The sequence below is a fragment of the Hemitrygon akajei genome, chromosome 6 (genome assembly GCF_048418815.1).
Source record: "Hemitrygon akajei chromosome 6, sHemAka1.3, whole genome shotgun sequence".
NCBI classification, from domain to species: domain Eukaryota; kingdom Metazoa; phylum Chordata; class Chondrichthyes; order Myliobatiformes; family Dasyatidae; genus Hemitrygon; species Hemitrygon akajei.
Window position 1 is genome coordinate 143180547 of NC_133129.1, and position 17664 is coordinate 143198210.

General features: G+C 38.4%; 1 protein-coding gene across 17 annotated transcripts in view; it reads left to right on the top strand.

Moving 5' to 3' along the window:
- plekha7b (pleckstrin homology domain containing, family A member 7b) overlaps nt 1-17664 on the top strand; it is a 401998-nt gene that overhangs the window by 356846 nt on the left and 27488 nt on the right. For all 17 annotated transcript variants that reach the window (XM_073049397.1, XM_073049398.1, XM_073049399.1 and 14 more), the window contains 7 exons: nt 298-399; nt 1427-1535; nt 4073-4275; nt 4861-5052; nt 6052-6169; nt 10456-10547; nt 13949-14146. In XM_073049397.1, the coding sequence (XP_072905498.1) occupies nt 298-399; nt 1427-1535; nt 4073-4275; nt 4861-5052; nt 6052-6169; nt 10456-10547; nt 13949-14146 (1014 nt within the window). The remainder of the gene's footprint in view (nt 1-297; nt 400-1426; nt 1536-4072; nt 4276-4860; nt 5053-6051; nt 6170-10455; nt 10548-13948; nt 14147-17664) is intronic.

Here is a 17664-nt window from a genome sequence, read left to right on the forward strand (position 1 = left end):
GAATATGAAGGTTGTTTCTCCAACCTGAACTTGTCTCATCACGACAGAGGAGCATGTTGGAATGAGAATGGGAATTTGAATTAAAATGGTTGGCCACCAGAAAATGATGCCAGGAAAAAAAAAGAGAACTGTTTGATTGAATCATTAGATATTTGTGGGTGGCATATGTAATAGTGTTCAAAATGCTCTAAAGGCTTCTGAGAGCCCTTCACTACTCAATTCAATGCACTTAAACCCAACCCTTCCCTTCTCCTCCCCTTAATTACACCATGAAATTAACTACTACTTGTGTGTTAGGAGCTGGAGAATGCGTGGAAGGAATATGAACAAACAGAAAACGATGTGAATCAGCTCAAAGAGACGATCCTCGGACACATGAAGAAGCTGCCAAGCATCCAGGTGAACTGATTGTATTTGCTTTTTACTTAGATATTTAACCTGATATTACATGAAGGTCTGTATAATTTTGCAAAAGGTGGAAAAATTTTATTTTAAAAATGATGATGAGTTGCTATGGTTGCTTTTTAAGTGTGCAGAGATTGCAGATAGTCATTGGAATGTTGTAACTTTGAGTTCTGGGGTAAAAAAAAAATGGAATTCAGATAAAATAACTTCCTAGTCTGTTCAAAAACTACTGTATCTGACTTAGACTACGTAAATGTCGCACTTGACAGAGGGCCCTGGAAACAATGAATAAAGTGCTTGAAAGAACATTGAGGTTGAGTGAATGTGTTTCTGCTTCTTCTCTCCTCTTAACCATATGTCTTAGTTAGACATGGTCAGTGGTGATGTACTCGGATGAAGCCAATTGCTTGCCCCATTAATGCTCTCTTACTGACCTTGTGACCTCTGAACTGATCAGTGCTGAAACAGAACAACTTCAAAACAATAAATGTACGTTGACTGGACACTCAATGCCTTTTGTATTGTTAGGAGAAAGAAAAATAGCTTATAGGAGTTGCTGTAAAGCTGGAAAACAACATTTAAAAAGTAACTCAGCTTTAAAGTGTTTTATTGCAGCATTCAGTCCATAATACCAATAAAGGTTTGTTGATTTCACAACGCACTTTAAAATAAAACTAAAATATGCTGAGTATAGTTAGCGAGTCAAACTATATCTGTGAAAGAAGGAATAAAGTTATAGGTCAGTGACTGTTCGGATTTACAGACTCTGCCTTTTGTTCTTCAAAATCTGCTGAAATGTATTTAACTTCATTGGGTAATTGTTTAATAATTTAATGTATTAACTTGATAATATTTCATCTATTGAAGAATGCAATAGTCATGGGTTAACAACATGATCTGAATTAATTATTGTAAAGGACATAAACTGTTCATTTGCTCCCCAATGTCTGCTGCTTCTACCAAACTCAATGGGTGACTTGCATGCATAGAATTTAAAAATGGATGACTTTTCTGATGTTAGGATCAAGAACAGATGAGGAAGGATCTGTGGAGGATTGAGGATGTTATGGGAGGCCTCAGTGCTAAAAAGAACAACTACAAAATGATCATTGAATCCATTCAGAATCCTGGTGAGTTGTGGTGTGAGCAGTTTTGTGTGTGTGTGTGTGTGGTGTCTTTTGGCAATGTGTAACTATAAATTCCACCTCTATTAATATATTGAAATAAAACTTCAGGGAATACCTTTAGCTTGACCAAAATAAAATTAAGCCACACTCAAACCTGGAGCCCTCAACTAACCCTCCAGTCCAATGTCAGTTTATTTTCCTTTGCAGGAATAGGAAATATTATGAAGCTGTACTAGTACATTTCCTTTTGAAGGAAATACAACAAAACATAATTGTCTAAGCCAGCATTTTTCCAAAAGAAGTAATTTATGTTGGTACTTCCTGAGGTTCTATAATGCCAGAATCACTGCCACACTTCTCAATTCAGTACTGCAATTGTACCAGAGACACAGTAAGCTTCAGTGATCATGTGAAATGCTTTGAAATGTTATACATAAGTGTGGTGTTCTGGTTTTGTGAATCCTTACTTAAAGAAATTGTTAAACAGTAATATTTGAGAGTAATGCTTTTCAAAAATATTACATATGTGAAAAGCCACAATCAATGCGATTGCCATTTCATTGTCACTGAAGTAATCCCAGCTTCCTTATTAAGTTGGCGCTCTCTGTCCAGGCACAGACAAGAAGGCATACTACCAAAACCTTGGTCTACAGTCTAGGAAAAAAATGTATGCTTACAGTACCTTATATTTTTATTTTAGGTTCTTAGTGCATGAAAGTTGATGCTATCTGTTTAGTACCATCTGCTTGTGTGGGTATAGAAAAAATCTTGTTTGTTTGTATCAGCAATTTGATTAGAGTTTAACTAGAAGTGAGAAAACTACCTAGGGAGTTAAAGATGTTAAACTGCAAGTCTTAAGTATATGTCTACTAATTGCATTTTGCTAATGTAGGTTTCTCCTGCTGCTTGGACTGTATCTCAAGTTTTGGTGATTCAGTTTCACAGCGTGATGAAACAGCCATATTTTTTTTAAAAGCTGAAAGGAGGCAAAATTGCCAAGTACAGCTGAGTTTTTCATTAGCTGGATATATATTTTTGTAGAAATTCAGTGCAAGAGTTAGACAGTACTATTCTGAAAACAAAAAAAGTAGCAGGGCAGGAATGTAAATTATTAAGTCAGGGCTATCTTTTATAATTGGATATTTTTCTGCTTGGGGAATGGTATCTGAATTAATTCAGTTTGCATTGATTAAAGTCTGAAAATCTTTCTGCAAAATACCTGTAGGATAGACTGTGGGACAATTAAACTAATGTAACTTTAAGCAGAGAGAAAGTTGATAAATAACCACTGTGGCTCTTCCTGTGTAGAAAAGACTCAAATATGGAACTGACTTCTTTATGCATCCCAAGTCAACTTTGCATCAAGACAGAGAGTGGAGAGAGAAGATAGTGAGTATAAAGATCAGAGGCAAGGGGGTGAGACTGGCTGACAGATGATGGGTAGACTGAGAAGGGTTGTAGGATAATGGGCACAGGAAAGGGTAGGAAGAGTGAGGACGGAGACTAGCAGATAGGGTTACAAAGTCCTCAACTGTTGAAATCTGATGGGTAAGGAAAATGATAATGGGAAGCATTAAAAGCAGCGATGAAGAGCAGATGGAACCGCATGGGTGATGGTGGATCTGATGGGTGAAGTATATGACCACTAGGGGAAAGGGGGTGAAAATGGATGATGGTGGACTTGGGGGGGGGGGGGGCAGTTTTTGCATAGGGGAGAAAAATGGGAGACCCAGAGGTGGTTCCACAGGAGGTCGATGGGGAACAGTAGAGGAAGGGACTACCTGAAATTATAAAATTAAGAGTTCATACCATTGGATTGCACACTATCCAAGTTGTTTTAGTTTGTGTTGCGCCTCATCCTGGAGGTGGAGAAGCAGGCAATGGATAGGTGGTTGTGAGAATGGGAGAGGGAGCAACCAGGAGCTCATGATGGCCACTATGGACAGAGGAGAAATCAGGAGCACAAAGAGCAATAGAAGAGGTTGAAGGAGGCACACACAAGTCTTTGCCTTGCCTGGAAGTGCTCTTTGGGTCCTTGGATGTTTTTTTTTTGCGGTTATCCCCATGTTTGTTTGCCAGCACTCTCAATTTAAAAATTCTCATTCTCCATATAACCTTGATTTCTTAAGCTAGTGAAGCTCGGCAAACCTTAGATATCTGTACCTCTTGAACATCCGCAGTGTTAATCTTTCCACTTTTGTGCCTTTAGCTAGCTGGCCCTTGCCTCTAGAATTTCCATCCCAAGTTACTTTGTCTCCCTTCACCTTGTCTGTTAAAGTACCATGTGGAACATACCTTCCTGTCTGTATTCATCTTTCCTTGAGGCTTGGCATACAATTTAGGTTCATTATGCTCCTGTGAACAAGCTTGAATCATTAAACTGCCTTAAATTTTGTATGATAATGAAGGCTGTTGTTGCTGAACATAATTTTCAATGGGCCTAACTCATGCATGAATTTTAATTAAAATCCAAATTTAGCTGTATTAAGTATTGATTTATTCTTGATTCTGGTTAAGAATGTACTTTTTTTTCCATGTAGAGAGAGAACATGTGCCTTTGTCAGCAGTGCCTTCCATATCAATGCCAGTGAAGAAACCTACAACTCGGCCAAGTCCCCCCGTCAGTCCAGTGCTGCCTTCTCTCGAGCCTGTGGAAACACGAGCTGAACCACAAACTCGGCCTCAGTTCAAGCTTCAACCTCAATCACTAAGTCTGCCTCAGTTCAATTTGGATCAAAATTCAGTAAGTATTATCAAGATTTTTCAAATTGTGGTAAATATTTGAGACTTTTAGAAGTATTGGTTATTTTCCAACAGGTGGGAGCCAGATGTGAAGAGATTAAGAAATTTGCTGTTCCTTAGTTCTCTAGTCTAGATGGATTCTGCCATTTTTGATTTTCCAAACTCAAGCTTTTTTTTTGTTTAGAGAAACTTCCAAGTATAACGGTTTTTTTTTAACAACTGGAAAAGGCCTTTCAGTCTTTTTCTATTGATCTAATTTCCACCCCCCACTTGCTATCTTCTCATGATCTTTCCTTACTCAATTTTTGTAGAATGATTTATTTGTTTCCATTGTCTATCATGTTTAATGGTTACATGTTATTTGAACCTTCCTGTATCATTACTTAAATCACCTACTTAAAACAATTTAAAATTTAGGATTAAATTTTGTCTTTAACAGTTTTGCTTGTATATGTTGAATTTTTAAAATATTATCTTTTTTAATTGCTTAATCTTCATATTTTAGAATCCTAGAGATTTGGCAGTACGCCAATGATGTTGTTTCTGATATCTTTACTTAATATTTCAAATTAAAATTCTCATATAGTTAGAGGATCAAGCTCCTCCTCGACCACCTCTCCCCCAGATGTACAGTCCTGATGACCAGCCACCGGCTGTACCACCTCTTCCAAAAGATGCAACAGTCATCAGACACACATCAGTCAGGGGACTGAAACGACAATCAGATGAGAGGAAGAGAGACCGGGAGTTTGGCCATTACGTGAATGGAGATTACAAAGTAAGTAATGGCGGAGGGAGTTTATCAATACTGGGAAAATGGTATGATGGTATTAGTGAAGATAAACTGAATATTTTATATAACACACCAAACCTTTAGGAGGACTATGGAGAGATGTTGTCAGAACTGGTGAATCTTAGTTATGAGAAGAGATTGGCTAGGCTGGTGTTACTCTGTTTGAAGCAAATGAGGCTGAGGGACAGTTCGATTGATGAGACACTTAAATAGAAGGCACTCAGGGAATCTACTTCATTTACTAGTAACTAGGAAGTTATTTTTCAGAAGGATTAAAGAGAGCTGAGGAAATGTTTTGACCAAAGGGCAGTGCAAGTGTGGTCTGAAGTAGGCAAATTAGCATTTGAAGTGCTGTAATTTGAAGGGCCACACACTAATCTGGAAATCCAATTGACTGCCATGGGTTAAATTTGTATGATTCTACGTTAATCTTTTTTGCACAGTACCTGTATAAGGCCAATTTTTCCAACTTTGCTATTGTACAAATCAAATCTACGCTGTCAGAACAAATGACATTTTATATACAACAAAGAAAAATAAGTCTAAAGTCACCCATTCAGAGAGAGACTCCATTATCCCATAACAACAGTCAATTGCTTTGAATCATTCAAATTTCAGATCTTAGTTGAAGTTATTTCTTGGCGCTTATCAAGATTATACTGGTATGAATCATTTTCAATTTGCTGTAACAATATCAAAATAACATTCCAAAATCATATTTTCCATTCTATTTCTATCTATTTTCAAAGAAAAGCAATTGGATCATTCCTTTTCAAAACAAAATCCCGAACTACTTCCTTTCCAAATCAGATGTTTAACGATAGTAGTAATTTAGTGAGTAGGAATACATTAATACCATCTTACCAGCAAGTATTATTCAGTGATCAGTTGCCACTGAAGATGATGCAGAAGAATCTGTATCAATTGCATGTTGATTAGTAACGAGTTTGATTTTAATTGTGAAATTTCTTTCATTTGTTTTAGGCAGAGCTACGTTCATACATGAGTGATCCTGAACTTGCATCAGTCGGAAGTGGCTTCAGTGTCACCGCAACTGGAGCCTTGAGATCTGACAGCAACTTACAGACTCTGCCTGGTAGAGGTAGGTTAGGGCTCTACTGTAGCAGAATGATAGACACCCATTTCCTTGTATTGCTAGTAAGTCCCCGCTTCTGAATACTTGGACTTCTAATGCTGGTGTGGTTAAATGTGTGCTTTCAATGTCTGAGTCATTCTTCACTTGTGAATCTCAACCCAGTAAACCACAGTGAAAGTAATTTTTGCTATATCAGGTTCTAACTGTATCAGGTGCCCAGGTACAATCATTTCCCCCCTCCTAGTCATATGTAGCATTCTGTGTTTTGTTAAATTTAAATGAACCTGAGATGGCAGCTGAGATTTAATTGTTTCCTGTTGCACAGTTAGTTCCATTTGCCATAATCAGTGGAACTATCAGAGAAGAGATACTGCTAAAGGTGTGAAAAGTTGTTCTTATAGATCTACAGTACTCAGGTTATTATCTACATTCATACCATGGTGAAATTTATAGCATAGATTAGTAAGTTTCTAAAAGTCAAAAGGCAAAATAAAACCAGCTGAGAGTTGCCAGTAAGTATCTAGGTTCAGAGTTGCAATGGTAAAAGTAGGTTATCAATGCTCAGAACCTAGCAGAATGGAAAATAATTCAACTAGAATAACAGCCAATTCTATGTGCCCTTGTTAATGCCAGTCAAAATGTTACATCTGAACTGTGATGACTAAAATATGAGAGGACTTGAGTGGATTCTAATGGGAAATGCTTTTAATACACAAAACATAGAATGCATTGGGGATAATTTAAAGTAAAGTATTTGGTAGCTATTTCATTCACATTTATTATGATAAAGCCTACATAGGTTGCCATTTTCCCAACACTGGAATTCTGGATTTGTACACATTCATTGCTATACTGTTTTTTTTTTCTTGCTCTAACTTATTGCTCCTAATTCCTGTATCTTTATAAGCCTCTGGCCTGTAATTGACATTTGGGCGCATAAGTTGAACATGTTCTTGCCTCGCCCAGCCATGTGTTTATTGTGTGCATAGGAAGGCTTTGAGTGTAAGCTGTCTGATATTCAAAGACAGACGTCGACATGGTGGGCGGAAGGACCCGTTTCGGTGACATCATAGTTCAACCTAGTCTCGTCCTCACTTGATGTCCATGGTCCACACAATTTTGTATCCAAAAGATGTTACTTAATTAGGCCTGGTAACCCTTGGTAATGTGCAGCTTAACTTGCTTGAGAGTTGCTAATTATAGTTATAGTGTCCACTCCATTAGTCCTGCTCTGTATGCTTCTCAGTTGGATCCTGCAGTCCTAAACAAGATGAGAGCCCATTGTATTATAGGAAGAATACCAGCATGGGCAGATGATTGGTTGACTGGCAGAAGGCAAAGATGGGAGTAAAGGAGGTCCTTTCTGGTTGGCTACCAATGACTAGTGGTGTCCCGCGGGGGTCAGTGTTGTGTCCGCTACTTTGTACATTATATGTTAATGATTTGGATCATGGAGTTAATGGCTTTGAGGCCAAGTTTGAGGATGATAGAGGGGCAGCTAGTGTTGAGGAAGCAGGAAGTCTACAGGTTGAATTAGAAAGATTAGGAGAATGGGTAAAGAAATGTCAGATGGAATACAGTGTATGGTTATGCACTGTAAAGGATATTCACTTTCAAGGTCCAGGAGGCTTGTTGCAAACTTCAGCTTTCTAGTACAACAGCATAGCCTTTTCAAAGGGTCAGGGTTGTTTGCGACAAAGTTAAACTTCTAACCAATATTCCTTGCTGTAAACAAGAACACGTTTTCAGTTCTTAATGCCAATTGCAAGCAATAGTCAGTCTGAGGTTAAAAGGGCAGTGTGGCAAAGAAACAGCACTGTCTACAGAGTACAGGGTGCTGGCTCGCTGCAGGAAAGGGGCTGCTCAAGAGAACTGGTTTGCAAAGCGAAGTGATGATGAGATGTTCTCATCTGCATCAGCCAAACCCAAGACAAATGGTTCCATTTGAATATCAGTTAATGTATAGTGTACAACGTGAAATTCTTACTCTTCACAGACGTCCATGAAAGCAGAAGGGAACCCCAAAGAGAGAACGACAGAGAAATGCTAGAACCCAAAACCCCCCTCCCCCCCTCCCATGCGCACGCAGCAGCGAAGCATCAACCTCCTCCCCTCCACCCATTCTGCAGAAAGTTTCAGCACCGGTCGCCTACCAACCAAGCAAGCAGTAGCAGAGCCGCCAAGGAGAGATCGTGATCTGCAGTCAAAAAAAGCTATTGTTTACCCAATAGTTCGACATGCCACAGACTCGCTCTCTCACTAATGAGGGACAGAGAGCTGTCACCCATTTCGCAGCGAAACAGACTAACAAGCAGTCACTGTTGCGGTGTTACAATCTGCCGCCTTGCTTCTTATTCCAAAGTTCTCTGACTTGAGAACCGGCAGCACACTCTCCCCACCATCGAGAGAAAGAGAACGAGGGAGTAATCACTCGAGTCCAGAGACCTCTGTTAGCTGTATCCACCTCTGTGAGATTCTGATGTTCCTTCTCCCGCGACGCCTCAGTCAGCGACACCAGCATGGAGTACGCGCCAGGGGCGCACATTCTTCCAGGCTACTCCTGGATAGGTTGAAAAATGGCCAGTCCGTGAGCTCCAGGAGCCATGAAGAGCCACAGTTTGAGTGCAGCTGCAGGTCACGGACTTCGACAGAATCCCAGCCACCTTGAAAAGGAAAAAAGAGGCATTAAAGAGAGAAATTGAAACTGTTTCTGCAGATGATCTCGAAGAAGCCGCTATTTGGCCTATATCAAACCAGGCAACTAGTGCCAAGTTATTTGTATGAATGTGATAAAGATCAAGGAAGATTCCAGACCAGGCTTATTTTGTCACTTAGCACATTGAACATGGTCAGAGGCATAGTTAGTCAATCAATGATTGGGATATTTGTGTACTGAGAGAGTTGGCCCTCACAGCAGTTTTTTGGATGTCTGGGCTCTCTGTCCCCAGAAGTTGTGTGAATTACTTTGTTCCAGGAAAGGTATCTGAGAAACATCACATGTAAATAAATCAACTGGCGGCAAAACGGTATAGATGTTAGAAAGCATTGCAGATTGTTCGGAATGACAAAGAGAAAGGCGTGGTGACAGAAAGCAAAACTAGAATTCATTTCTCAATCTTCAAATTTTGTGATGGACGACTCGTCGGTCTGCAACTTGTTGGTATGTTCTTTTATTTCTTAAGAATTGTACTCATGTTTGGAAATCCTTTGAAGTTTATAAATCTTTTGTAATTCAGAAACCTTTTATAAACTAGAAGTGAGTTTTAAATGTGTGTTTAGAGCTATTTGTCTAAGCCTAAATGTGTATAATTAAAAATAAAATAAACTGTGTTTAAAATACTTACCTGAAGTATTTCCTCCTTGATAGCCTAGAGTGACCCCAATGCCATTACAGCACTTTAGTAGAATGAATAAAGACATATTTTCTAACTGGGGAGCAAATTCAGAAATTGGAGATGCAAAGGGACTTGGGGGGTCCTTGTGCAGGTTGAGTCGGTTGTAAATTTGGCAAAATAATTCATTTCATGAGAACTAGAATATAAAAATAAGAATGGAATACTGAGACTTCATAAAGCATAGGCCAGACTGCATTTGGAGTCTAGTGAGTAGTTTTGGGCCCATATCTGAGATGGTATGAGCTGACATCGAAAAGGATCCAGAGGAGGTTTACAATAATGATCCTGGGAATAAAAGGGTTAATGTATGAGAAGTGTTTTCTGGGCCTGTACTTCCTGGAGTTTAAAAGAATGCAGGGGGACCTCATTGAAATCTACTGAATATTGAATGGCCTAGATAGAATGCACATGCAGCAGATGTTTCCAATAGTGGAAGAGTCCAGGACCAGAGGCACAGGCTCTGACTAGAAGGACATCCCGTCGGGACAGAAATAAGGAGAAATCTTTTAAGCCAGTGGGTGATGAATCTGTGGAATTCATTGCCACATGCGGTTGTGGAGAACAAGTCCCTGGGTGTATTTAAAGTGGTAGTTGATAAGGTCTTGATTAGGGCACCAAAGGTTACAAGGAGAAAGGCAAGAGAGTAGGATTGAAAGGGAAAATAGGTCAGCCATGATTGAATGGTAGAGCAGATTTGATGGGACAAATGGCTGAATTCTGCTCCTATGTCTATTGGTCTTTGTCACTCAGTCAATAAATCTGCACTAGCAAATCTCCAATCAGTCAGTAGAATAAACCGCTGCATTTTAGTACTATTACTGTGCCTTGGTGTTTACTCACCTTTTTCTCTGAGAATGGAATTTTCAGTAAGCCTGATTTTACTTGTGGTGTTTTTAGGGGTGCCGTCATCTAACTCAGGGCTGCAGCAGTCATCGACCATAGCCTCCTACGTCACACTTCGGCGGAAAAAAGATGAAGCCAGCTCTAAGGTAAAACTGTTTGTAAACTGTTCCTTAAATGTTTTGGAATTCTGTCCTGCACAATAAGCTGGATTTAAATGATGGTGACAATTTAATTACTAAGTCTTCACGTGATATTTAGCAGAGCTATGAACAGTGGCCGGCAGTGCAGGTTCATGCTAAACTTGGGGTGAATGTAGCAAAAATATTTTGAGTTGGGGTGAGATTTTGCAGGTTCCAAGAAAAATTCGACTATTGATTATGATTTCACAAGATAGAACAAATAAATGTGGGCTGTGATGAATTCTCCTGCAAAGTATTAGAACTAATGAATTAAATATAACCATGGAAAAGACCGCTGAGTACAATCTATTTTAAAACAGCATAACTAGTTGCTAATGAGACTCCCTCATTATCCCTGTTTTTCAGGCAAAACTAAGTTTAAGCATCTTAGAGGAAATTAGTCCAAATTAAAGACTTTGTTAAAGATAATGATGCAGCTCTGTGGCTATGCTTGCTACAGTTTATATTGTTACTCTGGCACTTAATTGGCAGCATAAGGAAGGATCTGAGAAAAGTCGAAGTCAGTATGTTTCCCCTTGTGCACCTGAGCTAGGGGTTTTTTTGGGGGGTGTGTGGAAAGGGCTAAATTTAATTCCTCTTTGAATTCAGGTTCTGATCTTCAGAGGTTTAGTTTTGCTTCCCCTGTTGGATTAATGAACTTAAGTTATACTAGGCAAAAATAAGTTGCTGCATTTTTGGGCTACACATTTCTTGACGAAGAATTTAATGTAGCTTGTTTTAGCCTTAGGCTGTGTATTTCCTGTATTTCAAAGAAGCAATGTGCTGTTCTTCAGCTTCTGAACAAAGTGCATTGAGTATTTTGTTCAATATTCCCATTACCCACTGCCTTTAGGGTGAGTCATAAAGATGCTCTTGCATCCCAAGTGTCTCCTTGGTCAGCTGTGCTTGGCGTCCCGCCCTAGCTCCACACTTGGGATCTCGTAAAGTGCAGATCCAGCTTTTTCACTATTCTCTAAATTATTTGTCTTTATCTGAGCATGAAGTGTGAAAATAAATGATGATGCACCTTTATTATTATCTTGTTCTTTCCCAGCTATATACTCTGTTTGTGCTGCTTGAGTACAAGAGTGAACTGTTTTCAGGGAATAGGAGTGCAGTGAGCTGCAGGCTTAACTTACCTGCGGCTTGTAAATCAGGATGAAAAACTGGGAAAGGACATTAGATACAAGTCATCTTCAATGTCTTCAGGTCTGTCATTAATCAGCAATAGGTATGTGCCTGCATACAGATAAAATGCATAATTCTCTCCTGCAAGAAGGAAGGAAGTAAATCAGAGCTTTATGGAATTTGTTGATGTCTGCATATTGAATGACTGCCAGAGTATGGAAGATGAGAGACTGAGTGTAGCAAGATCCTAATATATAATGGTGATGTGAGGTTTGTGTATGTTTGACACAAGACCTGAGGGATTATTGATAGATAAGGAATGAGGACAAAGTGATTTGTGACATGCCAGAGACTGCCAATTAAAATGACATGTATTTGATGGTGCATTTACTGAAAATTATGCTTGAGAGACTTCTAAACTTGCCTCTGAACAGGATTTCTGATCTAGTTGGTTGATACTGAATGATATGTTTGGAAAGCTTTGTGATTATCTGTGCATATAAGACATCTGTAACCACCCATTTCAAACATTTCACTGTACCAACTGAGCAATTTAAAACCTGCCCTGTATTTTGATTTTCTATTGTCTGGTTTCCCAGGTCAGGTTCACTTTTTACATGACTGCAATCACCTTTTCCAGCTACTCTGCATCTGAACTTTGTGTGGGTGTCCTTCAGGTAGTGCAGGCTGACTTCAGTTGGTGTTAAGTTTTGATGTTGGACCATTGACTGGTGCACAGAACCAAACAGCAACGTATTTTTACACGAGCAGAATATGGAAATGATTATACTGAGCAGATGTCGCAATGTCAGCATACTGCCTGCATTGCAGTACCAGGTCTGGGTTAATTAATATCATTAATCTCTTCTCCATCTTCAGTAGCAACTTGAATGCCTGCTTTTGGTGGCATTATTACAACTAGGGACATGGAGGAGATTGGTCCAGCTTGATTCTGATTAATATATTTAATTGAGTACCTCATCTGTGCAACAGTGTTCCATGCTTATAGAACAATGTCTCTAATAATATTCTGAAACAGATTCAGCTGCCTGCTGTTTAAAGTAGGATGATTTGCTTCCATTCTGGTTTTGAGAGCTCGTAGGTGACCAATAAGGTCAGTATGGGAATTTCTGACTCTTCCACATTTGACACAGGAAGGAGTTTACAAAATGGGTGGGTAGTTTGTTACTTCCCCACTTCTGAAGGGTCTCCGTGTGCTCCTGATATATGGCCTCAAGATGCTCAGTGCCATCCTGAACATTCCTTCACTTTAAGAGGCTTTGATTCAGAGGTTCCAGGAATCAATGGGAATGCTGATTTCCTTCAAGGAAGCTCTGATCACAAGCTTTGCGTATGACTTCATGGCAATCTAATATGAGAGAGCTTGAAATAAAGTGTTTGCATTGGGCAACTGGATTTGGGCATTTGAATAGCTGACTGTCAGAAATTAGGATCTCAATACCAGGCGTGCTGATCTGGAAAAGGATGCTAGCAATGGTTAATTTGGAGAATTTGGCAGAGGTATTGTGGAAATATTTTTTTCCCACTATTTTGAGATGTTTGTTATAGGTAGTCTGGGTCTCAAGCATAAGAAGGCAGAGGAAACCACTGTCTAGTCAATCTTGGGTTTGTTGCAGTCTGAGGACTTGTTCTTTAAATGCTTTTGTCCTTGACATAACAAATGCTGCCTGATATATTGAAGTCAATGTTGAAGTTCTTCATTGTTGACTGCCTTCAGTGAGAGGAGGCTCCTGAGATATGGAAAGTGGTCTTAATTTTCTGGGGGTCTCATAATGAAGTTGAGAGTGCAACAGGGACAGTTTGGTAGAGGATCTTGGTGTGTTGGTCATGTTGAATGTAAGGCTCATTCTCTCCTATGCTGCAGCAAGCAAGTCAACTACAATTTTGAGCTTGTTCTCTATGCAAATATAAGCATTGTCTTCATAGTTTTACTCAGACTCTGCGATGTGGATGAACTTAGTTCCAGAATGTAGTCTGTAATGAAGAATTTCTAACATGTTCTAAAGACTAGCTCCACACCCAGTGGCAGTTTATTGGAGGTGAGGTACAGCATCAATATTGCACACAGTTTCTGACTACCCATCCTCATTTCAATCGTGGTTCAGTTGTGTAGGCAGCTTGATATTTGCTACTTTCATACTTTTATCTGAAGCTCTTGATTTTGTAAATGATTAGTGTTTTTTAATTCTCATCCACTTCTCCATATGCTATGGTTGCAGGAAAGACCAAAGAGTGCCTTGGAGCGTCTCTATGGAGAACACCAAAGAGGCAGAATGAGTGCCGAAGAGCAGCTGGAACGCATGAAGAGACATCAGAAGGCTTTGGTCCGTGAGCGCAAAAGAACATTGAGTCTTGGAGAACGGCACTCAAATTCATCCCGAACCCTGTCCAGGCCATTCTCTGCTGATGTTGGCTCAGTACGTTGGTAGTAATTAAGGAATATACTATATAAAATAGAGGATATGTATTTTAAAAGACTGCATTTCAATAATTAGGCTGACGAATTTCATTTTCTATTAGAATATTTAAACAGATTAATAAACAGTGTTAAATATTTTGATCAGCTTTCAAATGTTGGGAAGATATTTTGGTGTAACTGCAGGTAAGGTGGTATGAGTAATGTGTGGTTTGAGGAGAGCTTGAGACCTATTGGAAGGATTTGGATTTGGAAAATAATCCTTTGGAGAATAGATGTTGTTTATAGAATGTGCTTTCAGCATAACCCGCAAGTTTAACCTTCTCGTGCATAAAGCAGCTTGAGCCTTTCAGAAGCTAGCAGTTTTATTACTAGTACCACTTTTTTATGAAATGGGAAAATGAAATTATTTTTGAGAACCATTTTTAGAATTTGAAAATGCCAAAAATGTAATACTATACTTGTAAAACAAAATCTATTTAAATTGAATTAGGGAATGTGCTTTATTGTTGTTAAGTGTTATTGTCCAGAAAATTTCAACTAAAGTGCTTCGATTCTTCAATTTTTTTAAAAAAAGTACCTTAAATAATCTTGGGTGTCACTGGATATATACCTGTAACGATTGATGGTCAGGTTCCCTGCTGTTGATTTATTTGCTTTTTTGGCTGAATTTGCTGACAAAGTTGTGTTCTAGTACTCATTGTTCAAGGATGGTAAGCAACAAAGCTATAATTAGTAGAATTAATGTTCTTCTTTCCTAGGAAAGAAAAACTGTACAGTAATGGTGATCTCTTTCCATGACTCTGTATGTGCAATTAACCTTGAGTGCTGCATTAGAAGCTTCAATAGACCTACCAGTTGTAAGCTGAACTGTAGCTTTTGATGTTCCCATGTAAATCCTCTGTATCTGAATCAATGCACAAGTTACCCAACTGTTGGCAATCTATCACCAATTTCTTTTGCTTTCATGATGTGCTCTGCTTACTTGTCAGTAACATCTAACAGGATTGCTTGCTTTTTATGTATCACCAGGCCTCACTGTGTTTCTGTACAGCGATGCGATGTGCAAATTTAGTAATATAGTATCTAGAGCTTATTTCAAATCTTCTGTCTTTGTCTTCTCTTATTTATCAAATTAATTCTCTTCAACTCACCTTAAGTGGCAGTGATTTTAGTACCAATTTATTGCATTCCTCTGTGTTCTGACAGGCAAGGAGAAATGTTCAAATCAAGTGCCCACAAAATCAAACCGCATTGCACCCAGACTTTAACCTTCAAAACTACCAAATTGGCAACATTGGACGCTACGCACTTTTTTTGTAATTGGTGAATTTTGGCTCCTTCCTCCAAAATAAACTAAATTATATTTAGAATTGGCATCCAGAAGTCAGTAATATCTGTTTGCACATTTGAATATTGTTTGCCTGTTTTAATATCCAAATTTTTGCATGTAGATATTTGTTACTAAATTCGCTGCCAGATTTTTGGAAATAATCAATTAAAATCTAACATCCAAAGGATTTAAGAAAGGTTTCAATATATGCATATATCTCTTTGGAATTGAACTTTAAAACAATTTTATTACATTTGATTCTATTTGCAGAAGTGCTCTAAACTTGGTAAGCCTATTCTCTGCACTTTTAACAGATTTTGTATGTACATTTTCTGGTTTACGAGCATTTGTGTTAAAATAAATGTTCATTTGTAAAATAACTGTCATGACGTCCAGAGCAAGACTGTATACTGTAAACTCCCATGTACAAATTGCATCATCATTGGCAGATTATTGTTTAAACAACAATGTGGACTGCCAGTTCTTTTATAAAGAAAAATGCTATTAACCAAAACAGCCACTGTAAAATTATGGTGCAATTTGTGTACAGATGTGATTTATAATTGGATTTTATGGTGGCTAACAGCAAACAAGATGCTTGTGAAATGTAGATGACATTTTATATTTAACCATACACTCGCAAGTTAACTGTAGTTTGATATATTAAAAAATCAAATAAAGCTGTTAAGACATTACTCTCTGGAATTTCCTTTTGATTTTGACTAATCTTTTTATTACATTTCTCTGTATGATGATTAACCCGATCACATTGAGGCCTGGTTCTGTGTACAAGCTATTCAATTATTAGTGCTTAACTGAAAATATGGGGGGGGGGGAAATAAATCCAAGGAATATTAGAATGAAAAGAGTTGCATGTGATCTAATATACTGGGAATAGATAAGAACATCTTGTGGGTTAATTTATTGTAAAACTAAATTAGATCTTTGAACCTTCTCCTTCCTCTCTGCCTCTGTGATAGAATACGTGACTTTGGAATGAAGGTAGAATTTCTCTGCTTATTTTCCCCTCTTCCCGACATGTCACATTTGGTGCTTGTGCATTATTTATTCAGAACCAAAGAGTAGTTGAACCTTTCTTTTTATGTTGCTGAAGTGGAGTTTATGGCAACTGTCTGAGCAGGTGTTTAGAAATAGTTTCAGTTCTCGTCTTTTGTGTTGAGCATTTTGTCATCAATTATTTTAAGAAGCAACTTTTCAGACATACTTTGTTTGCAGTTTGCTAGTTCTGCCACTATTGTTGAAGAACATCACCAGGTAATGTGCATGACTGAAATTTTCTGTTCAAAATTAGTCGCCGGATGATATGAGTAATGATCTGAGTTTCTTGTCTGTATAAAATATTACTTTAACCTATTTCAGCTCTAAGCACATGCTGTCTGGCTCTTGAAATTGTTGCTTCAGTTGCATTTATTCTAGTGTACAAGATTTTGAATTTGAGAAAAGTAAATTAGAGACACATTTTATTCAAACTATTCGAGCCAAAGAAAACCTTGCGGCTTTGGAACAAAGATCTTACACTGGTGCGGTAATGGCCCACACTTTTCCCCAGTTTATCTTTAACATAGGAGATCTCACATTAGATTGTTCACTTTATTTTGATTAGCAGTGCATGGAATTATACTGTCTTGACCCAAACTGACATCAGCTTCATCCCCTGTTTACACAGATGTATGAGGACAGATCTGGAAGCTAATACAGATGATTCTTGATTTGTAACTTGATATTATATTGATTATTTGTACCAGATGGAGATTCTTCCCAATGGTGAATGCAGAATGTAAATGGCCCTTGCATGAATGTAATAGTTATAACATACCAACTTTTAAGACTGAGAGTAAACAATCAGTGCGTTATTTCCAGTTTGATGGTATGAATTATCACAATGTATTACTTTGGGTAAACAACTGGGTAATTATGCAACTTTGATCATTTATCTGACCTGACTTGCTGAATGTTTTCAGGAAATTTATTTTCTATTCAGGCATCCACACTCTTGATATTTTGTGTTTATATACTAAGCTTTAACTCTGAGCCCGCCGCGTTCTCTCAGCAGCACTGGACACTATTCCAGCAAGTGAATTGTCTATGAGGGACTGTTTGAAGCATTATTAGTGCATCCGCAATTGTTGAGAGAGCGAGGATTAAAAGAACCTTCAGACAGTGCT